The sequence below is a fragment of the Pipistrellus hanaki genome (assembly GCF_964339955.1).
Source record: "Pipistrellus hanaki genome assembly, chromosome: 4".
Lineage (NCBI taxonomy): Eukaryota > Metazoa > Chordata > Mammalia > Chiroptera > Vespertilionidae > Pipistrellus > Pipistrellus hanaki.
Window position 1 is genome coordinate 100,630,098 of NC_140506.1, and position 23,537 is coordinate 100,653,634.

The 23,537-nt window shown below is 62.1% G+C and overlaps 1 protein-coding gene across 3 annotated transcripts in view; it reads right to left on the reverse strand.

Moving 5' to 3' along the window:
* Positions 1-23,413, reverse strand: part of EEF2K (eukaryotic elongation factor 2 kinase) — a 43,886-nt gene extending 20,473 nt beyond the window's left edge. For all 3 annotated transcript variants that reach the window (XM_084882724.1, XM_084882725.1, XM_084882723.1), the window contains exons 1-4: positions 23,254-23,413; positions 15,171-15,462; positions 3,717-3,817; positions 1,696-1,756 (exon numbers count right to left, since the gene is read on the reverse strand). In XM_084882724.1, the coding sequence (XP_084738850.1) occupies positions 1,696-1,756; positions 3,717-3,817; positions 15,171-15,413 (405 nt within the window). In that variant the 5' untranslated portion in view covers positions 15,414-15,462; positions 23,254-23,413. The remainder of the gene's footprint in view (positions 1-1,695; positions 1,757-3,716; positions 3,818-15,170; positions 15,463-23,253) is intronic.
* Between the last annotated feature and the right edge of the window lie 124 nt (positions 23,414-23,537).

A 23,537-nucleotide genomic window follows, 5' to 3' on the forward strand; every position in this document is an offset into this window, starting at 1 on the left:
CTGCCCTCTGACCTCTGCCTGGCACTGCGCCCTCCGCCCTGCCCTCTGACCTCCGCCCTGCACTGCACCCTCCGCCCTGCCCTGCACCCTCCGCCCTGCCCTGCGCCCTCCACCCTGCCCTGCGCCCTCCGCCCTGCCCTGCGCCCTGCCCTCCGCCTTCTGCCCTCCGCCTGGCACTGCACCCTCCGCCCTGCCCTGCGCCCTCCACCTGGCACTGTGCCCTGCGCCCTGCCCTCTGACCTCTGCCTAGCACTGCACCCTCCACCCTGCCCTGCGCCCTGCCCTCTGACCTCCGCCTGGGACTGCACCCTGCCCTGCATCCTGCCCTCTGCCCTGCACTGCATCCTGCCCTCCGTCCTGCCCTGCGCCCTGCCCTCTGACCTCCGCCTGGCACTGCGCCCTCCGCCCTGCCCTGCGCCCTGCCCTCTGACCTCCGCCTGGCACTGCGCCCTCCGCCCTGCCCTGCGCCCTGCCCTCTGACCTCCGCCTGGCACTGCGCCCTCCGCCCTGCCCTGCGCCCTGCCCTCTGACCTCCGCCTGGGACTGCACCCTGCCCTGCATCCTGCCCTGCGCCCTGCCCTCCGCCCTCCGTCCTGCGCCCTGCCCTCTGACCTCTGCCTGGCACTGCACCCTCCGTGCTCCGCCCTGCACTGCACCCTGTGCCCTGCACTGCGCCCGCACTGAAGGCTGAAGGACTGGCCTCCCCATTCCCTGGCCTAGCTGAGCAGAACCCTCGGGGGAAGGTGTTACGGGCGAAGGAGTGGGGAGACAGCACATGAGCAGAGCCCACTGTCCATCAGCAGCACGGTAAGTCACGCGTGTTCACGTGGTGAGACCGCACAGCAACGTGTGTGACACTTTCAGTTCCAGCAAAACCAGGCCAAAGCTCGCAGATGGGAATGCTGAGCACAAAAGCCACACGGAAGCTCCCCCAGAACGGGCACCACTGGCGGCGGGCGCCGCTCAGGCCCGGGCCTCAGGGCGCGGGAGTGCGGGCGAGGCTCCGGGCGTGGGACCCGCTCCCGGTGCACCCGGAGCTGCGGCCTCTCCGCGTGCGCAGGCGCCGGGCAGCTTCCCACGCCCCCTCCCCCCGCCAGAGCAGGGGCCGGCCTTCGCGACTATTCCTTCCAAAGGCCGGTGGCAGCCACAGAGTTCACGTTTAACTCAGTAACAGCCGGCAGCCTGCAATTTCACAACTATTTATAGCCAACGGTCTTCAACAAGAGTGCCAAGAGGGGGTTCTATATACAATGAACATGTGAAACGTCCGGAACAGGGAGGTCTGGCGGCAGGAGGCAGCCCTGGGCACTGGCCACTCCGTGACTCGCCAAAGCCCGGCCTGGCCCCCGTCGTGGGCGTGCTGCGTGTTGTGAGTCCCCTCATACAGCCGCCATGAAAAGTTAAATATTCAGCCTGGCCGGTGGGGCTCAGTGGACAGAGCGCCGGTCTGTGGACTGAAGGGTCAGGGCACGTGCCCCGGTTGTGGGCTCCATCCCCAGTGCGGGGTGTGCAGGAGGCAGCCGATCCATGACTCTCTCTCATCAGTGATGTTTCTAACTCTCCCTCCCTGAGATCAATAAAAATTAAACATACAATACTTCAAAGAACCCCCAAGGTTGGACAGACGGGCTGGAGGAGAGGGAAAGGAACTGGAGTCAGAGTCAGAGAAGCCCCAGCCGCTCTGCACCTGCTCACCTGAGCAGCCATCTTGATCAGAACCTCGTCCTCATGCCACTGGCCGGTGACGGCGTTGTACCTGCGGAAGCAGCACCGGTCACTGCGGCAGAGGCCTGGCGCCCCTCCCTGCCCAGCGGCCCAGCCCCCTGGCTGGGGGGGCCTCTCCGGCCGCCCAGCCCCCGCCCCCAGGGTCCTCCTTCCCTTCCGCACCAGGCGCCCCTGCTCCGCCCCTCAGCTCACCCCGGTGCGGCGCCGGGCCCAGGGCTGCCGGTCCGCCGGCCGGTGTGGCGGGTGCGGTAACGCACGGGGGTAAGTGACGGAGCAAGCGTCCTTTATGACCGGCCACCCGACACGTGTGCCCGGGACCGGCGGAGCGCTGGGGGCACGGCCAGCCTGTCCTTCCCAGGAGCCAGGGGAAAGGGCCTCGTGTGTCCGTCTGTCCGTCCGTCTCTATCTGACCCCCTCTCCAGGCCCCGGTTCTTAGTTCCACAGAGGCGTCTGGGGGCGCAGCCGCCAGGACCCACCAGCCCGTGAGAAGGGCCTCAGCGCTGACCTCCAGGGGGCGCAGAGGCCGGGGGAAGCTCAGCCCCGCTCACGCAGGGGTCGGCTCGGTGAATGTAGCAGAGCCGGGTCCACCCCGGAACAGGACATCTGCCCAGAGGTCCGGCTCGCTCAGCTCTCTCCAAACGGGGGACGCGGGAGGCCTCCAGCTCAGAAGCCTCCGGGGTCACGCTGACCGCTCCCGCCAGGGAGGCGACGGCAGAGGCTTTGGCGAGGAGAGCAGTTTGGCGGGGCCCCTGTCTCAGGCCTGCAAGGCTCGGACACGCAGCGCCGGCCCGGAGCTGGGTCTTGCTTTCCTGGGGCCTTCATATCCCCCCCTCCCCCCCCCCCCCCCCGCCCCCGGCCATGTCTCACCAGCCGCCACCACGCTGCCCTGGTGGGGCAGGGGCAGAGCTCACAGCGCCCCCTGCAGGCCCCACAGCTGCCCGGGGCTGCTGGCACGGGGAGGTGGCCGCGGGCGGTGGAGGGGTGCGTGCGGGCTCTGCTCTCTCGGAAGGTGAGAGGTGGGAGGCTCCGTTCTCGGCACACGTGGCCGGGGTGAGGCTGGGCCCAGCACCGGGGCTTGTGGCATGTGACCAGGCCTGGCCAATCGGAGCAGCGCACCCTGGTACAATGCCGGGCTCAGAGACGGGCATATAACCAAAGCCAGGCCACTGAGGTTCAGATGTGGAACTTTTGTTTTTAAAAAGGTCCTTTTCTACAGAGTGATATGGGTGGCGGGGCCCCAGGGCCCTTGCGCTGCTGAGATAAGCGTCTGCCTGAGGTCAAAGCTGAAAGATCCTCAGAGCGCCTGGAACCAGCCGTGCCTGAAGCTCACACAGGCGAAGCACAGTAGGCTTACGGTCGTTTGTATGGAAAACAATACGGCAATTAATAACAGCGCAGAATAATCTGTCTCACACCCAGCTTACATCTAACTCTGGCCCTGCCTGCATCCCAACCAGATGTTCCTTTTTATCCTTAAGCTGCTTGGACAGGCTCTGCTCCCACATCTGAAACGGAGTTCTGGCTAACGTGAAGGCCTGGGCTGACCCGACAGACCCCTCCCCCTGGGGCAGCGAGGGCCTGTCATTCGGAGCTGGAGGGCCTGCCGGGGCACGGAGGGCGGGCTCCAGGGCAGGTGCACGAGCCTCTTAAATTCTGAGCGACATTAACATACGTGTGCCGCTTTCTGTCGGCCCCTCGGAGTCTCAGAGGGGCCCGGAGCGCGGCACGCCTCCTGCCCAGGCTGCCCGGTGCCAGAGCAGACGCGGCGCCGGGCACAGCCTGGCAGGAGGACCCCGTACGCCCGTCCCCGCGGCCTCTGTGCCCTCACGTCCACGTGGTGGCGTGGCTTTGGTTTGCTTTTCACTCTTCCTGAGAAAGCTCTCCCTCCCTCTGCTTTCCAGCAGGGACCAGACCGGGCGGGTGTCTGAGGGCCCCCTCCGTGGGGACCCGGGCCCCGGCCCCGAGGCCGGCCCCGCCGCCCCGGCGCTGACCTGTGGCGCGTGGCGCACTCGGCGGCGACGTCCTCCAGGTGGAACTCCGCCCACGGGTCGGGCATGTGCTTGGCCTTCTCGATGGCATGCTTCCACGCCTCCTGCAGAGGCAAAGGGGCGTCAGCCCAGGGGCTTCCGGGACGGGGGGCCAGCCCCCACCCGCCCGGCTCCCGGTCCCCGCCTCCAGGGAGGCGTCCGGGAGAGAGGAGCACGCACCGTCCCTGTGACATGATTTAATCTTAATGTCCTGTCAGGTTGGGGGTCTGGGGGCGCGGGGACGAGGGGCGGGGACGGGGGCACGGGGACAGGGGGGGGCGCGGGGACGAGGGGCGGGGACGGGGGCACGGGGACGGGGGGGGGCGCGGGGACGAGGGGCGGGGACGGGGGCACGGGGACGGGGGGGGGCGCGGGGACGAGGGGCGGGGACGGGGGCACGGGGACGGGGGGGGGCGCGGGGACGAGGGGCGGGGACGGGGGCACGGGGACGGGGGGGGGCGCGGGGACGAGGGGCGGGGACGGGGGCACGGGGACGGAGGGCGCAGGGACGGGGGGGGCGCGGGGACGGGGGTGCAGGCTGGCACGGCTGCGAGCTCTCGGGGTGACCAGTGACGCAGGAAACAGACGCAGTGCAGACCTGCCCGAGAGGCACGCGGTGGCTGTGGCTGTGGCCTCACTGGTGTTACCCATTTTAATGCACCGTTTACCACCCTGAACCCCAGTCCGAGAGCGTGGCCCCTCGGCTCAGAGCACCTGAGCCACAGCAGGTGGCACCTTCCCCGGGCCCGGCGCCAGGCCGCGGTGCCCCCGCCGAGGCTGTGATGACTAACATCGTCCCAAACGCTCAGGCTGCGGGGCCCGGCTCTCCGGGACCCACTCAGCCAGCGAAGCCACGTGATGAAAACAGAGAGAGTTCTCTCCACTGGCTCGTGGTTCAGCCCCATTTTTTGTTGTAAAACCTCATTTTATGGCTTTTACATAACCTCAACGTGGACCCCTGCCCTGCCCCCACCAACCAGCACTCCCGACACACACACTCAACACCCACACTCGGCGATCCTCTCCCTCTTCCCGAGCAGCCGGAACCTCACCCCGCGTCCGAGACAGCGCCTGTCCGGGCCCCCGGCCGGAGCCGGAGCAGCCGGTGCGCGTGGAAATGCCTGGGCGTGGCAGGCCACGCGTGCAGACCCCTCACCCCACACCATCCCTCAGCCACGCAGACCGGCCTGCAGAGCCCAGCCCCCCCGCCCCCGCCCCCGCCCACCGCCGGTCCTGCCCCGGGGAGACGGGGCCGAGGAGCCGGGCCTTCCAAGAGACAGACAGAGACAGGTATACACACACACACACACACACACACACACACACACACACGCACGCAGCCCAGGGCTCCTTGCTGGGGCTTTCTAACATTTCCAAAGTCAAAAAATAAAGCCTGTAATTTTTAAATTTTAATTTGGAAACTAATTCACATTTAATCACAATACTTGGTAAAAAAGGAAAAAGAAAAAAACTAAAACAGAAAAAAGGGAAAACAAGCTTGCCACAACTATCATCACTGGTTTAGACTAACCAGTTCTTTCCAGATCCTGTCCATGCATTAAAAAAGAAAAAGTTCTTATTGATTTCTAGAGAGGAGAGAAGGAGAGAAACATCGATGATACAGAGAACATGACTGGCTTCTCCTGCACACTCCCTCTGGGGATTGAGGCAGAAACCGGGCATGTGCCCTGACTGGGAATTGAACCAGTGACCTCCTGGTGCATGGGTCGAGGCTCAACCACTGAGCCATACTGGCCAGCCCCATGCATTTTTAAAATAAGGCTGGAGCCAAAACCGGTGTGGCTCAGTGGATAGAGCCTCAGCCTGCCAACTGAAGGGTCCCTGGCTCGATTCTGGTCGAGGGCATGCACCTTGGTTGTGGGCACATCCCCAGTGGGAGATGTGCAGGAGACAGCTGATATTTCTCTCTCATCGATGATTCTAAATCTCTCTCTCTCTCCCTTCCTCTCTGCAAAAAATCAATAAAATATGTTAAAAAATAAAATAAGACTGGAATGACACTGTCAGTGTAACTCACAGCATTTCAGGAGCATGGGCCGATGCGCCTGGGGACTTTCATTTAGCGATCTGTGTTCTTTCCTGACTCCACTGTGCCCCCTGTTAGATACGTAAGACGCTGAGCACCATGGAGCTCCGCAGGAGGATGCGGAAGTGCTCTCACCCGGTCCGTCCCTGCAGCCGCGCACCGGCCCACGCACACGCACACGCACACGCGTGCGGAGTCTGAGAGCCCTGCAGGCGCACAGGGGCTGGCTGTGTCCTCCGTGCCTCCCTCCCCCGTGGTGGAGATGCTAACGGTGAGTGCCCCGAGGGCGCCTCCCTCCGCTCCGGGAGGCGGGCCTCCCAGCACGTCCTCATGCCAACACGTGTGGACGTGCAGGAGCTCAGGAGGACACGCCCTCGAAGTGTGACCGCTGAATCACGTTTGAGTTTACAATTTGAAGCTTTCCTCCCAAAGGTTCTCAGTCGCACTCCAAGAGACAGCGAACATATTGCTTAGACGAGTTAACGCCAGCGTGACTGAATTTACGAGGTAGCTGGCTTACTGGCCACGGTGTGGGTACTGACTGGGCTCACCACAGGCAGACTCTGAGCCCTCCCGGCTTTTCCTGCTACCAATGCCCTGCAGCTGCACGTTTACACCAGGGGAGCTTCTGAGCTTCTGTTCCTGACAGAGGGCCTCTGCTCCTTGGCCTCCAGCCCCGCCTGCCGGGGGCCTGCAGGTGCCAGCAGCCAGCCGGCTCCTTCTGGGCGTGGCCGTCCGTGCCTGACACAGCTCTCCAACCACACCCTCTCAGCGGGGGGCTCAAAGCTCCCCAAAACACCAAAGACAGGGCCCCACATTCGATTACGAGGACCACAGGAATCACCTCCTGGCTGGAGGCTGGGGCAACCTCCAAAGCCAGTCACGGAGGAAAGAACTTCAGAATCAGAGTACTTTACAGCGTGAAACTTACTTTTCCACAAAACCCGGAAAAGACACATGCCGTTGTTGGCGACAGACGGGTTTAATGCAATTGCAGTTTTTAAAACGCAGAATGAAAAATGAAAAACGCAGAACCATGTCTCTACTCAGACATGGTTCCCTTCACTGACTGGCTGATGGAAGAGCCATTTCCTGTTTACAAAGGACAACGGAGAATGCTTGACTAGCAGCGGTCAACTTTTCCTGCCCAAACCCGGTACCGGCGTTCCCAGCAGAAACCATGGCTCTGAGGTCACGGCGCTCGCTGAGGTCACGGCGCTCCCTGAGGTCACGTGCTCGCTGAGGTCACGTGCTCGCTGAGGTCATAGGGCTCGCTGAGGTCACGTGCTCGCTGAGGTCACAGCGCTCGCTGAGGTCACGTGCTCGCTGAGGTCACAGCGCTCGCTGAGGTCACGTGCTCACTGAGGTCACGGCGCTCCCTGAGGTCACGTGCTTGCTGAGGTCATGGCGCTCGCTGAGGTCACAGCGCTCGTGAGGTCATAGAGCCGAGAATTCCCACCGCCTCGGGCACAGAACTGTGCCTTCGTAGCCTCAATGACGTGAGGGATAAGGTGCTCCCTGATGAGGTTACTCTAGTTTCACTGTCACTTTAGAATGCACTCTTTCTACTCATAAAGCACACCTCCTGTGCACCGCGCCTTTCTCTCATGCTCGGTGTGATCTCGTGCTGCTCTGTAAGTCCGGCCGAGTGCACGGTGCTCACAGTCTGCACTGACGTCACTCCTTCCCCTCACCGCCGCCCGGAGCCCGTCCAGCCTGCGCTCCCCTCCCGGTAAGTGCCCTGAGGGGGCACCACCTGCAGTATCAGCACCAGGCGCAGCCGGGCGTGCAGCACGCTGTCCCGCCCCTGGCGAGGCCTCCCTGGTGTTCACACCCCGATGAGACTGCCTAACGAGCACTTCCCAGGACGCACCCTGTCGTTAAACCGTGCGTGGCCGCACTTGCACCAGCTGTTAAAGATCAAGGTGCTGACACGGGCAATCTCTAGAGCTTATTACTTAGGCCCTAAGCCTTAGGGGAAAAAAAAAAAAAGAAAGTAAGTTGCTACATAATGCAACTTAACCCCATTTATTGGTGGCAGAAACCCATAAGTTGCTATCATAGATTTCTAGGGGTGTGTCAACAAATCTATATATATAAAAGCCTAAGTGACCGAATGACTGGTTGCTATGATGTGCACTGACCACCAGGGGGCAGGTGCTCAGCACAGGAGCTTCCCCCTGGTGGTCAGTGTGCTCCCACAGCCAACTGGCTGGGCAACCTCCTGCTGTTCCTCACCAAGGTCAGCTGGCCCCACCCTTCCCATCAGCCCTGATCGCCCGCCAGGCCAAGGGACCCCACCTGTGCATGAATACATGAATTCACGCACATGGCCTCTATCCTCCTATCTAATAAAAGAGTAATATGCAAATTGACCGTCATCCAAACTCACAAGCTGGCCACATCCATGTGGTCAAAGATGGCTGCCACAAGATGGCCAGCATGAATGGGCAGTTGTGGGTGATCAGGCCAGCAGGGGAGGGCAGTTGGGGGCGGGGAGACCAAGGCTTGTAGGGGAGGGAAGTTGGGGGTGACCAAGCCAACAGGAGAGGGCAGTTGGGGACAACCAGGCCTGCAGGGGAGGACAATTAGGGGTGGCCAGGCTGGCATGGGGGGCAGTTAGGGGTGACTGCCCATTTAGGCCCAACCCTGTGGACATCCCTGGAGGGGTCTCAGATTGGAGAGGGTACAGGCTGGGCTGAGGGACAAATTTTGTGCACCAGGTCCCTAGTATATACCTAAAAGTCTATTTAGATATAAATGCATTTAAAAAGGTCTGAAAGTGACTGACACCGAACAGATACAACGATTCTCTCTGGGAGCAGAGGATGGGCGGTGCATGAGGAGACCATCCTGCACTGTGTGTGTTCAGCTTTAAGAATGTCTTAGGGATTGCACAGGCAAACCAAAACCCACAAAGGCCTCTGGGTAATGCCTCTCCAGGCCCCGCCGGCTCCAACAGTCCCAGTTCTGACGATCTCACCTGGCTGTGACGGGCGAATGGCCCTCGCACAGGCGGGGACTCGGGGTCCAGGACAAGGAGGGCAGAGCCTGCCCGGCGGGCAGAAAGGATCTGGCTCTTTGAACCGGAGAGCACGGAACAGAAACGTGACAGAGACTGCAGGGGTCGGCCTCCGGGTCCCGGAGCCAGCGAGGCGGGGTGAGTCCGCGTCTGCAGCTCCTCGGCCCCCGGGACGTGGCTGCTGTCCTGTCACTCGCTGCCACCGCGGCCCAGCCGCACCGCGGCCCCGGCTGCCGAGGCCTTCTCCCGGCGGCCGCTGTCACACCCTCTGCCCACAGCCCTCGCCAACGGGAACCAGCCAGGACCACCCAGAGGAGGGGCAGCAGCGAGGGCGCTCATGGCAGGCCCCCGGCCACACGCAGTTAGAGCTCCAGCTTCCCGAGAACCCAGCACGCACGGCGACAAGACCAGTCCCCGCCGAGGAGATGCTGAGGGCAGCAGCGTGCACCCAGGCACAGCCTCCGTGAAGCATGACGGACGACCGGGTTGTTCACGGTGTGAGGACGCAGAGCGGGCTGGGCCCGGGCAGCGGGCGCCGGGCACAGCCTGCCAGCAGCACCACGCCCCCGGCTGGGCCCGGGCTGTGTCTGCACTGAATCACAGAACAGCCTGAACCACACACGGGGGCCTTCGCAGCAATCACATCTGCACTTGCCAATTCCTTCCACAATCAGTGAAATGGTAACTGAGAAAGAAGCAAAGCTGAAAACCTCACGAAATCTTTGTCACAAGTAGTGGTGGCAGCTGATCCCTCCCCGGCCAGCGGGCGCCAGAGCCACGGCTGGAGGCCGGAGAGAACAGCAAAGCAGTGGCGATAGGATGGCCCGGCGCCCTGGGCCCCTGAGGCCCCCCTGACGGGCCCCTGGCTGAGGGCGGACAGGCAGGCAGGAGCGCTCAGCCCCGGGAGGGCCCCGAGGCCAGGAGCGAGGGGGAGGCTTGCCTGCAGACCTGCAGACCCGGGACTCAAGCGCAAGCTTGTCCCGGCCAGCGTGGCTCAGTGGCTGAGCGTCAGCCGAGGAGCCAGGAGGTCATGGTTCCTGGACAGGGCACAGACCTGGGTTGTGGGCTGGACCCCCAGTGGGGGGCGTGCAGGAGGCAGCTGATCGGTGATTTCCTGTCATCACTGATGTTTCTCTCTCCTCTCCCTCTGAAATATATATATATAATTTTTAAAAATATTTTTATTTACTTACATTTTCTTTTCTTTTTAAAAAAATATATTTTATTGATTTTTTACAGAGAGGAGGAGAGAGGGATAGAGCTAGAAACATCGATGAGAGAGAAACATCGACCAGCTGCCTCTTGCACACCCCCTACCGGGGATGTGCCCGCAACTAATGTACATGCCACTGACCGGGACCGAACCTAGGACCTTTCAGTCCGCAGACGGATGCTCTACCACTGAGCCAAACCAGTTTCGGTTATATATATATATATATATATATAATTTTTTTAAACACACAACTTGCCAAGCCCCAGCTGCTGCCCTTTCACAGAAAGAACATGGGCCCCATACAGAGCACCCTCTCCCCGCGTCTCCCCAGGAGAGACAGAAGCTGCCCGCAGGGGAACCGGAGGGTCAGGGTCAGGGTCCGCTCCTGCGATGGAGTGTGGTGGGCAGCAGAGAGGAGGTCCTGGAGGTAAGACTTCATGCCAGGGGAAGCAGCCAGGCCGGAAGACCAGGGCTGTGTGCTGATGTGGAGTGATCCCCAACTTTTAAAAATAAACGTCCCACTGCACTAAAAATGTGAACAGCTGTGCTTATTCTGGGAACCGGAGGAAGGAGGGGGAAGGAGCGAATCCTGTTCCCAACACCGTCCCTGGGCGGCATGGGGGGGGGGGGGGGGGCTGGCCCGGGTGGGGCAGACCCGTCATCCGACCACGCCCAGCACCGCCTGGCGGGCGCTGGAGGAGGGCCAAGGGCCATTCTGCTTACCTGCCAGGTTGCCATGCCGACAGTAAACAATCAGTTTGTGGAGTGCCGGGGAGGGTGCGGTTTGGAAAGCTGAGCTGCTGTCTCAAGAACCCCGAACTCACGTCAGACGGCCAGGGCCCATTCGGGGCACCCAGAGCCCCCCTGCAGTCAGGCTGCCTCGTGGACAGGCTCTGCGCCTGCCCCGCCCCGGGGGCACCGAGATGGCCCCCTGCCCCCCACCCCCACCCCGTCTTCAGCTCGGGTCCCCAGGGAGCCCTGACACCCCGCGGACACAGACACAGACAGCCAGCCAGCGGAGAGGGAGGCTCAGGGAGCCACAAAGCAAAGCCGACGCCTGGGCCTCGGGCTTGGGAAGGCCTTGGAACTTCCTGATTTGATTTTTGCTTTATTTTCCTTCTAAAAACACTTTTTCTGCATGTAAGTAACATACGTGTAGTTTTAAAAGCGCCAAACGTTTACAATAATATGTAATGTATGATATATAATACGTGATATATAATAAAATAGGTCATCAAAGTCCCCTCAACTGCACCCTCCCCCTCAGAGAGAATTACTGCTTATTGCTGCAGGCAAACATCTGTGAGTTTCTGTCATGCAAATACAAATATGTGTGTGTGTGTATATATATTCTTATATAAAAGTGGGATCATATTATATTTCAACTTGCTTTTTTATATATCAGCATATAAAAACAAAACAGCAGCCCTAGCCGGTTTGGCTCAGGGGACAGAGCATCGGCCTGTGGACTAAAGGATCCCGGGTTCGATTCCTATCAAGGGCACATGCCTGGGTGGTGGGCTCGATCCCCAGTAGGGGGTGTGCAGAAGGCAGCTGATGGATGATTCTCTCATTGATGTTTCAATCTCTCTCCCTTCCTCTCTGAAATCAATGAAAATACATTTAAAAATAAAACAAGAACAAAACAGTGGTCCGTAGGACCAGCACTGAGCCGGAGGCTCTCCTCAGACCCGCCGGATCCCGTGCCCCCGGTGATGCGGCGCGCAGGCCGGTCTGGAACGGTTCCGTGTCCCCATCCCCCGGGCAGCGTGCACTCTGACCGTGTGAACACAACACGGGATGCACCCTGTCCTGGTTCTCGTGGAGGCGGACCCCACGCGGAGAACACGGGCTGTCACATGGTGGGTACGCGGCCCCCGTGGGCGGGGCCAGCGTGCTGACTCCCCCGCAGTGTAAGGACACTCCTCCCACTGAGAACTGTCCCCCCAAGTGGCCTCGCACCCTGCCGGACACTGAGGCTGGGATGGACCCTGGAGATGGGACTGCCGTCCGAGCTGTGTTTTATTTTAATAACCACTGCCAGTCAGAGCCCACAGGGGTTTATGCAAATGCTGTTTCCACCTGCTCGTCAGAGACAGCACCCACAGGGGAGTGAGCTCAGCACGCACCACCGCCTCGCCGGCCCCACAGGAAGCACCTGCCTGTGCACGGCAGGCCGCAGGCACGGGGGAGTGGCCAAAGGCCACACAGGGCGCCCTCACAGGCTCACACTCTAACCCCACCACTACAGGAGCCCCTCCCGGCCCACCGCCTGGCTCCCTGCAAAGCCTCGCCACGCTGAGCGGCTGTGCCAGAGCCCTGCCCATCGGCCCGGCCCTTCAGCCCGGGGCAGAACCCGGCTGGCGCCGGCGGGCGCTGGAGGAGGGCGGGGCCATTCTGCTTAACCAGCCAGGTTGCCATGCCGACCATAAATAATTAGGTTGTGGAGTGCCAGGGAGGGTGCGGTTTGGAAAGCTGAGCCCACGTCAGACGGGGACAGGAGCTGGAGGGAGCTCTCCGGAGTCCCCCGCTCACCTCCCCCTCCTGCCTCCCCTGCCGCCAAGGCCAGCAGGACCCCCTGTGACCCAGCCCCACCCCACGCCTGGCCAGCTGGCCAGCACGGACACATCGGCAATGGAGGACGCAGGGCCCAGCCAGGCCAGCAGATCCCTCCTCCCCCCCAGATCGGGTGCAGAGGGGAAGCCTGCCTCTGCATGTGGTCCTCCCGGAGGAGGCCTGTGAGCGGGAGGCCCTGTTCTCCCTGTGAGACTGAGGGGCAGAGAGGAATCTATGCTAATACGAGAATCTATACAATGCAAATCGGTCATGACTCCCTCAGTAACCGCGAACAGCAGCTGCGTGGGGTGACAAGACCGGCAGGGCAGGGGGGTTAGCGAGGGACGACAAACGAGTGACCAGCAGGCTGCGTGGGCGACCAGGTCGGCAGGTGGAGCAGTTAGGGGCGACCAGGACGGCAGGGGGGGCAGTTAGGGATGACCAGGACGGCAGGGGGGGCAGTGGGGGGTGATCAGGCTGGCAGGGGGCATTTAGGGGCAATGACGCTGGCAGGCAGAGGTGGTTAGGGGCGATCAGGCCGGCAGGCAGGCGAGCAGTTAGGAGCTGGTGGTCCCGGATTGTGACAGGGATGTCCAATTGCTGGTTTTGGCCCAACCCCTGGATCAGGCCAAAGCCGGCAGTCAGACATCCCTTGAGGGGTCCTGGGTCGGAGAGGGTCCAGGCTAGGCTGAGGGACCTCCCCCCAGGCATGAACTCCATGCACCGGCCTCTATAAAGAAGAGGCAGAGAGGGCTGGCTGGGTAGCTCAGTTAGTGAGAGCATCGACCTGATACACCAAGGCTGTGGATTCGATCCCTGGTCAGGGCACATATAAAATCAACCAATGAATGCATAAGAGAAAAAAAAAATGGCACCCTCCCCTCCCCTCTCCTCTCTCTCCCTCTCCTCTCTTCTCCTTCTCTCCCCTCCCACCCCTCCCACCCCCACGACTGTCCCAATCAACTCCCCTTTCCCTGCAGCCTGCAAGCTGGTTTCTGTCTAGCAGTCCCTCTGCCCGCCCTCTGGGCAGGACACCACCCACAGGGATCCCTGAGCTCCCTGGCCTGGACGGACAGAGGGCAGCTCCCCGCAGGCTGTGTGCCTCGGGGCCCCAGGCTGTTCCTGGAGCGCCTGCCCGAGGAACTCCGATAGACTGGGCCTAAAGGAAAACATTCGGCTGTCCAACCGGAATGGTTAATCTCCTAAGAAAGATGAATTCTGGAGTTACAAACACGAATCTTAAATCTTAATTTAAAATCCCTAACGTAATAAGCATTTTGCTACTAGCCTGTCTGTGAGGGTCAGGTTAAACCAGGACAGCAGTGCTGCGTTGCGTTTTTTCACACCAGCTCTATGGAAGTCCGTAACATTTCTCTCCGTCCGTCCGTCCGTCCGTCACACAGGCTGTGCCACGAGTGAACACAGACCCCATGACAGTGCTTCCCCAGGCAGCGGGAGGCCGGCCACGCGCGGGCTGTCTTTAAAAAACGCGCTCTTGTTTATCTTTAGAGAGAGGGGCATCGAGGTGGACAGACAACCATCTCCATCAGCTGCCTCCGGCACAGGGGATGGAGCCCGCAGCCCGGGCTGTGCCCTGACCAGGAATCGCACCAGTGGCCGTGGCTCCTGGGTCGTTGCTCAACCGCTGAGCTACACGGGCCCCGCCAGGCACAGGATTTTATTTCTGCAGACAATGCCATGGACTGGCTCCACCGCACGTCCCTGGACCGCATGCGCGCGCGCACGCACACACACAGACATACGCACACACTCACACTCACACACTCACACACACACACACACACACACACACACTCACACTCTCACACACACACACACACACACACTCACACTCTCTCTCTCTCTCTCACACACACACACACACACAGACATATACTCACACACACAGACACTCACACACTCTCACACACACACACACACACACTCATGAAATAAAAATACTTAACCAGTCTGCCACAAGAAGCTGAACGTGTGTGAACGTGTGCAAACACATGTTCCGAAAAACAGCACCTTTACAACCTGCTCTGCCTCCCTATTTCCTAGTCCTGTTCCCTCCTGCTTCATTAGAAGCCGGTCGGTTCACCAGGAGGCCCTGAGCCGGCTGAGAGTCCTGTGAGCCGAGCTCGCAACAGCCTCAGCCGCAGCCCGAAGGCCCCGCAGTCAGGAGGCCCCGCTGCCCAAGGCCCCGCTGCCCGAGGCCCCGCAGCCCGAGGCCCCGCAGCCCGAGGCCCCGCAGTCCGGAGGCCCCGAAGCCAGGAGGCCCCGCAGCCCGAGGCCCCGCAGCCCGAGGCCCCGCAGTCAGGAGGCCCCGCAGCCCGAGGCCCCGCAGCCCGAGGCCCCGCAGCCCGAGGCCCCGCAGTCCGGAGGCCCCGAAGCCAGGAGGCCCCGCAGCCCGAGGCCCCGCAGTCCGGAGGCCCCGCAGTCCCGAGGCCCCGCAGTCCGGAGGCCCCACAGTCAGGAGGCCCCGCCCCACGGTCAGGAGGCCCCGCAGCCCGAGGCCCCGCAGCCCGAGGCCCCGCTCGGCGTGCGGACCAGGCCAAGCCCGGGGCAGCCACTCACCCGCACGCGGAAGGCGCTGCCCAGGGCGGCATGGCCGGGCTGTGGGCTGCTCTTCAGGGCGCCGCAGAGGTCGGCGGCCTCGCCGGGGCCACGCCGGAGCGGCCCGGGGGCCTCGGTGAGGGGCCAGAGGCGGTAGCCGTCCTCGTCCTCGCTGTCCGGGTCCAAGTCCCCGTCACGGCCGGCCCCGGGGGTCCGACTGCCGCCGACGCCCTCCAGGTGGAAGATGAGGTCCTCGTGGGCCATGGTCCCATCCAGGTGCCAGAGTCCGCGGGCAGCTGCTGCGGGGAGGGCCCTGCAAAGGGAGGCAGGAGTGGGTGCGGGGCCCCGGCCCCATCCCCATCCCCATCCCCGTCCCCATCCCCATCCCCGGCCCGATCCCTGCCCACATCCCCATCCCCGGCCCGATCCCCACCCACATCCCCATCCACATCCCCATCCCCGGCCCGATCCCCGTCCCCATCCCCATCCCCGGCCCCGTCCCCATCCCCATCCCCATCCCCATCCACATCCCCATCCCCGGCCCGATCCCCATTCACATCCCCATCCCCAGCCCGATCCCCGTCCCCATCCCCATCCCCGGCCCCGGCCCATCCCCATTCCCGGCCCCGGCCCCGTCCCCATCCCCATCCCCGTCCACATCCCCATTCCCATCCCCATCCCCGGCCCCATCCCCGTCCACATCCCCATTCCCATCCCCATCCCCGGCCCCATCCCCGGCCCCATCCCCATCCCCATCCCCATCCCCAGCCCCATCCCCGGCCCCATCCCCATCCCCATCCCCATCCCTATCCCTATCCCCGTCCCCATTTCCATTCCCATCCACCGCCCCATCCACGGCCTCATCCCCATCCCCATCCCCATCCCCATCCCCATCCCTATCCCTATCCCCGTCCCCATTTCCATCCCATCCCCATCCCCATCCCCGGCCCCATCCCCGGCCCCATCCCCGGCCCCATCCCCGGCCCCATCCCCATCCCCATCCCCATCCCTATCCCTATCCCCGTCCCCATTTCCATTCCCATCCACCGCCCCATCCACGGCCTCATCCCTGGCCCCATTTCCATCCCATCCCCATCCCCATCCCCGGCCCCATTTCCATTCCCATCCACCGCCCCATCCACGGCCTCATCCCTGACCCCATTTCCATCCCATCCCCGGCTCCATCCCCAGCCCATCCACATCCCCATCCCCGGCCCCATCCCCAGCACATCCACAGGACCCTCTAAGGGAGGAGGAGGGCTGAGCCAGGGAGAGAGGAGACGCCAGGGGCCGGTGTGAGGCTGAAGGAAGGGCCGCAGGCACAGGAAGGCTCTGGAAACGGGAAGCCGTGTGAGCCCTGGCTGTGGGCTTCGGCCTCCTGGACGACTCGGAGAAGAGGTCTGTGCCATGTTAGCCCCAGGCTGTGACTGGCTGGGCCCGGAAAGTCGTCCTGCACCCGGGAATTCGCCAGCGGGGGCACTGCCGTGGCCGGAGTTTGGCTGCCAGGACTCTGGGTTCCTAGCAGGTCAGCCCAGGGAGGCTGCTCAAGGCCTCACCCCGGCTGCCCCGGCACACGGGTATCTGCCAGCGTCAGCAGCGCCGGGCTGAGACCTGCTCCGGATGATTCCGGCGAATTCCAAGAAGCTCCCCCCGCTTCCTCCCCTACAAACAAACTCCTCACCCCGGACAGGGGAGACAGGCACTCCTCACGCTGAAGCGAGGAGCGGTCAGCACTGGCCTTGCTGCAGCTCAGACAGCCACGGCCAGACCCAGGCTCCCTCCACACAGAACGCTGCAGCACAAGGCTGCTCCAGGCCTTCAACGTCAGAAAAGCACGTCTGAATACAAAGCACAATTATTCTCATCATGGCTTTATCAAATGCACATGAGAGTTTGAAGATTAATTTTTAGCTGGAGAATCCAAGATGGCTACACAGGTAAACACCTAGCCGCAGCCGCACACAACAATTTCAATAAAATACAACTAAAATATAAAATGGACATTACCCAGAACTACAGGAAAGTCGACTGACTGGAAATCTACAACGAGAAGCAAGGAGAAAAGCAGAAGGAAGAGCGGAGGAGCCTAAGGTACGGAGACACACGGTGCGCAGAGAGGACAGAGCCGGAGAGGAGGGAGGCTGAGTGCCTGGCTGGCGTTCCCTAGCGGGAAGGAGATAAAAGCTCTGACTGTGCTGGGCCCCAGTTCCGACTGCTCTGAACCCCAGTTCTGGGCCAAACCCCGGGGAACCAGGCTCATCCATAGGGAGCTGGACTGTAAGGCGGAACCCCGGGAGAGCAGCGAAAGGAGGTCCCAGAGGCACATTACGAGCAGAGAAGGGACGGTTGGCTGTGCCGCAGGACTGCCCGGGCAGGGAGGAGACAGGGGCTCCAGACTGCTCTGAACGCCACCCCCAACTCCACTTCCAACTGAACTGAACCCCAGTTCCAGACTCATTGGGGGGAGAGTCTAGACTGTTTGGTAGCAGGTGAAAATCGAGGGCACCTTTCTCTCAGAGGTGCTTGCAGCGAGTACTGAAGGACCCTGAGACTCAGGAGCCGCATGGGGGGGGGCTGACGGAAGCCAAGGCTGTAGGCTCGACCCTGAAACTCTGCCCCATCAGGGAAGGTGTGAAAATGCGACAACGAAATAGATCACAAAAGAAAGAAATGGAGGACAAAAAGCGGCTAGATATAGAATTCAAATCTACACTTATAAGGTTTTTCAAGAATTTCCTAGAAAGGGTCAATAAGACCTATGAGGATATGAAAAGGGATCAACTAGAATCAATAAGGAATCAACAAGAAATGATAAGGGATCAACAAGAAATAAAGAATACATTGTTTGAAATAAAAAATATTATACAGAGTCCTAAAAACAGAATGGAAGATCGCAAGAATCAAGTCAAAGATTTGGAACATAAAGAGCCAGAAGACACTTCTCCGCAGAAGCAAGAAGACAAGAGAATCCAGAAAGTTGAAGATAATGTAAGAAACCTCTGGGACAACTTCAAACGATCCAACATCAGAATTATGGGGTCCCAGAAGATGAGAGAGAGCAAGATATCAAAAACATACTGAAAGAAATAGTGACAGAAAACTTCCCCCACCTGGTGAAAGAATTAGACTTACAAGTCCAGGAAGCGCACAGAACTCCAAACATAAGGAATCCAAAGAGGACCACATCAAGACACATCATAATTAAAATTCCAAGAGCAAAAGACAAAGGGAGAATATTAAAAGAAGCAAGAGCAAAGCAGGTAGTTACCTATAAAGGAGCACCCATATGATTGTCAGCTGATTTCTCAACAGAAACCATGCAGGCCAGACGGGAATGGCAAGAAATATTCAAGGTGATGAATAGCAAGAACCTACAGCCAAAAATACTCTACCCAGCAAAGCTATAACTCAGAATCAAAGGCCAGATAAAGAGCTTCACAAATAAAAAAAAGCTAAAGGAGTTCATCACTGCCAAACCAGAATTATATGAATTGTTGAAGGGGGTTCTTTAGGAAGAGGAAGAAGATAAAGATAAAAAAAATTATGATCAACAAATATGAAACTATCAACAAGTGAAACTAAAAACCAAGGGAATTAAAAAACCTAATGAACAATATCAACTGGTGAATATAATAGAATCAGAGGTATGGAAGGGGAGTGAACTGACGATTCTCGGGGAAAAGGGGAGTGGGGGGTGCGGGAAGAGACTGAACATAAACTGTGCACCTAGGGATGAGGACAATGGGGGGTGAGGAAAGGGCAGAGGGTGGGGTGGGAACCTGGTGGAGGGGAGCAATGGGGGGGGAGAGGAACATTTGTAATAATATGAACAATATAATTTTATTAAAAAAAAAAGATTAATTTTTAACGATGTGCTCAGGACACCGTGCACGCCGGGAACCAGGGACACAGCCTCTCGCTCTCAGGGGAGCCGTCCACGCGCCTCCCCGTGGCCAGCCCCCGCCCCTGCCGTCCTTTCTCCCGTGCAGTCGGCACTCTGCAGGGCGCACGGCAGGGCCTGCGGGAATGCGTGCTGCAGGCACTAACCGGCACGCGGAGACGTGGGCAGCCTCTGCGGTCTCACGGGCGCTGCAGGCCGGCGTGAGGGACGGGGGTACAGCCACCGGGTGTCGGGTTCGTTGGCTGACAGTGTTGGGCGGAGAGAACAGTGGGGAGAGCTGAGAAGCGTGAACCTCGCGCTGTCAGCTGAGGCCGCTTCGCGCTGAGGGAGAAAGCACGCTCTGACCGGAGGGAGTTGCACCGGGCCTGGGAGTTAAGCCGGGATGCGGCCCGTTCTCATCCAGAACTGCCTGTCACCGCACAGAGTGACAGCCTCGTTGGCGAAACAACGGAGTCCGGAAGGCACTGGCCCTCTGCAACGCCAGGCCACATCGCCTGCAACCATTTTACCCTCTTCGTTCCTTTTGCCTTCTTCCCGGTGTATAAGCTGCTGGCTTGGGGGGGGGGGGGGGGGCAGGGGGGCGCACAGAACAGACTTTCCTGGGTGACCGGCTTGTGGTCGTGTCCGTCCCGTCCCCGTCCGCCCCCCCCCCCCCCCCCCCCCGTGCTGCCGGCGTGGCTGGAATAAAGGCTCACACAGGGCCCAGCCCTGTCCCTGCTTCACAGGCTCACGTGGTGAAGGCAGCCGGATCCATTGCTGTCCAGTCTCGGAAGCATGGCTGAGCTCTGAGTGGAGAGCCTGCACCAGGCGGAGCCCCCGAAAAGCGCCCAAGACGAGGGCCTGGCCTGACAAGGCTTTGGGGGCACACCGGTCCGGGTTCCGGGGTTCGGGTCCTGACTGCTACCGCCAGTGAGTGGCTTTGGGGACCTCAGCCTCCTCACGGTCAGATCCACTGGTCAGAAAGCGGAGCGGGGTGTGGGAGAGGGCTGGGAGAGCTGGCCGGGGCAGAAAGGCCACCGTGGCAGGCAGCTCTCCACCGAAGCCGTGCGGCCCCTCCTGGCCAGGGACTACATTTCCCAGCACCCTTTGCCTATAGGTGGGACCATGTGACTGCACAGGGGCCAATGGAATATGGGCTGCTTCTGAGCCCACACCAACAGCCCATTCCCCCCTGGGTCCCGTCTCCACCTGCGATCCCGCAGACACACTGAGATCCTGATCCCGCAGAGCATCATCTCGGCATCTTACCCAGCGCCTGCCTCCTCCCTGAGGGCAGGCTGCCCATCCGCACCCGGCTCCTCACAGAGGCCTGTTTGACCCTCCCGGCCAGCTCCTCTGCTATCCCCCTGCAGCTGAATGTCGCCTCCCGCCCTCCCAGCCAGCTCCCTCCGCTGCAGCTGAGACTCCTCCTCCCGGGAACCTCCGGGCCCCCGGTGAGCACCATCAGCTGGTCCTCCTGTCCCCCCCGCCGGCCCGGTCTCCCCCGTCCCCCCCGTCCCCCCCGCCGGCCCGGTCCCCCCGTCCCCCCGCCGGCCCGGTCTCCCCGGTCTCCCCGTCCCCCCCCCCCCCCCCCCCCCCCCCCCGTCCTCCCCGCCCGCCCGGTCCTCACAGCAGGGCCTGGGCCAGCGGGGGCGGTGGCCTCGCTGGGAACGTGAGCACGGAGCCCCCCAGGCTCCGCTCTAGCCGCTCAGTTACACTCCGGGCCCCGCGATCTGCGTAAACAGACCCGGCCGCTGTGGAAAGCTCAAGCTCTGAAGAGGAATACTCTGCCGGCACACCACGTTCCTCCCCTGCCCTGCGGGGTGTCCCAGCGGAGAGGACACGTGCACCCTGGCTTTCACCTCCCCTCATCATCAGCCTGTGTGACCCCCGCCTGTCTGAGCTTTCCTGCTCGGCCCATCGGCCTTGGCTCCCGGAGTCTAACCCAGAAGCCCGCGAGGCCAAGCTGCTTCCTCCCTGTAACCATCTTCTTCTAGGAAATTCTCAGGGTCAAGGGTGACAGTCTGAACTTCTGGGTCAGCAAAAGTGGTCTCCTCCCCCCCCCCCAAGCTGGTTTGGCTCAGTGGACAGAGCATCAGCCTGCGAACTAACGGGTCCCAGGCTCGATTCCGGGCAGGGGCACGTGCCTGGGTTGCCGGCTCAGTCCCCAGTGGGGTGTGCAGGAGCTAATCAATGATTTGCCCTCATCATTGTTTCTATCTCTCTCCCCCTCTCCCTTCCTCTCTGAAATCAATAAAAACAGATTTTAAAACAACAACAAAAACCCAACCCCTCCAACATAAACACTATTTCTGAATCAGTCCAGCCAGCCACTATTGCTCTGAACGTAGTCCTGATCATCACTATTTTCCTGCTTCAGTTCAGAATCAACCCAGGAAGGATGAATCCTAGAGAACGAGCTGGAACAAATAGGAGTTTCTGCTGTTGACCTCCAGCCTCCTCCCACTGCTCCCCGCCTCCTGGCAACCGGACACAAGTCTGCTGCAGACTAGACAGATTCTGCGGGGAATCTGATCCGGGTCAGGAAAAAAGGTGTCTCCCCCAGAACGGCCCAGCCAGAGCCGCCGGGGGAGGCAGCCACCAAGCCCTCTCGCACCCAGACCTTGGAAGACTCCCTCTCTTCAGCAGGTGCACCAGCCCCCAGGGAGGGAGGCTCTGTCCGGAGCCTGTGGGGTCCAGGCTCCTTCAGGCTGGTGGCTCCGGAGCCTAGGCCCTCGGTGGGATGGGGGCAGGGGCCAGGCTTTTAGGGTCCCGGAGCTTTAAACAGGGGCGCTCACATGCACGCCGCCTTCCTGTGTGTGGCTTCTCCCATTACAGCTCCGGCCCGGGGCCGGCGCAGGGGCCAGAGCTGTCTGTGCACTGGGAGGTGCGGGCTGGGGAGAGGCCGCTGATGGTGTTTCTCTCTGCATCCTTGATCCTCTCTCTCCCTCCTTCCCTCATAGCAATTAAAATGGTTTTAAAAAGCGTTTATGATTTTGAACAAGGCTTCCTGTCAGTTCTCAGGAATGGACCCTGAGTTTGGACTTTGGGGCTTCTCCCCAACAGCTACACACACAGGACATTTCACCTGAGCGCAGGCCTGCCGCCCGCCCGCCGAGGGGAGAGCTGGGACCGGGCTGGAGGGATGGGGGGGGTCACGCCCTCACGTGTTGCCGTGTTTGTGGGGTTCGTGCATGACCAGGGGAAGGCGTGGACCCCACCTCCCGCTCTGTGCGAGCCCGGCCGCTGCCTCAGCCACCCCTCCAGCTCAGGGCGCCCCTGGTTCCGGTTCCGGTTCCGGGTTCCAGGAGGCCTCCACTCACCCCCCAGCACACACACACACACACACACACACTCACACACACACTCACACACCATGCACACACACACACTCACACTCACACACTCACACACACACACACACACACACACACTCACACAGCAGCACCAGCCGCACCTCCGGCGGCGCTCCGCCCTCACTCGGTCCACCTTCCTCCCGGTCCGCATGGCCCCGGGCCTGGCCCCCCTCCGCACGGAGGCACCGTGTCCTCCCGTCCCGCGGGCGCCCAGCCCAGCCTCCGCTCGCCCCGCTCCCTCCTCACTGCGGGCCGACGGCGAGGACCGCGCTCCCCGCTCCCCGCCGCCCGCCGCCCGCGCGGCCCGGGTCCGGGTCCCCCTGACGGAGCGGGCTGCGCTGCGGGCCTGCGGCGACCGGACGGCGGCGCTGTCCCCCTCCGCGGCCCGGTGCACCCTCACCGACGTGCACCCCACCGACCGTGCACCGCACCGACCGTGCACCGCACCGACCGTGCACCCCACCGACCGTGCACCGCACCGACCGTGCACCGCACCGACCGTGCACCGCACCGACCGTGCACCCCACCGACCGTGCACCGCACCGACCGTGCACCGCACCGACCGTGCACCGCACCGACCGTGCACCGCACCGACCGTGCACCGCACCGACCGTGCACCGCACCGACCGTGCACCGCACCGACGCCCCGCTGCCCTGCGACCCCCCAATCTCACAGCTTAACCGGGGGGAGCGCTCCCACCTCCCTCCGCGGTCCCACTGCCTGCCCCGCCCGGCTGCCCGGTGCTGGCCTTAGGGAGGGGGGGGGATCCCGCAGCGCCGCCCGCACCCCGCACCCCGCTCCCCGCCGCCCGCACCCCGCCGCCCGCACCCCGCCGCCCGCACCCCGCCGCCCGCACCCCGCACCTACCTCGGGCGGGCGGGCAGGGGCGGCCGGGGCTGGCGGCCGCGAGGACGGCGAGCAGGCAGAGGCTGGCGGCCCGGCGCTCCAGGGTGCAGGCGGGGCCCCCGGAGCGGGGGCGGCGGGCCGGGCGCGGGGCCGCGGGGACGCAGCGGGCGCGGGCGCGGGGCGCGGGGCGCACGGCCGGCCGGTGCTGGGCGGAGGGCGGCGGCGGCGGCGCGGAGCGGCTGGTGCGGAGCGGCTGCCTCGGGCGGCGCGGGCGGCGGTCTGGGAGCGGGCGGGGCGGGCGGGGC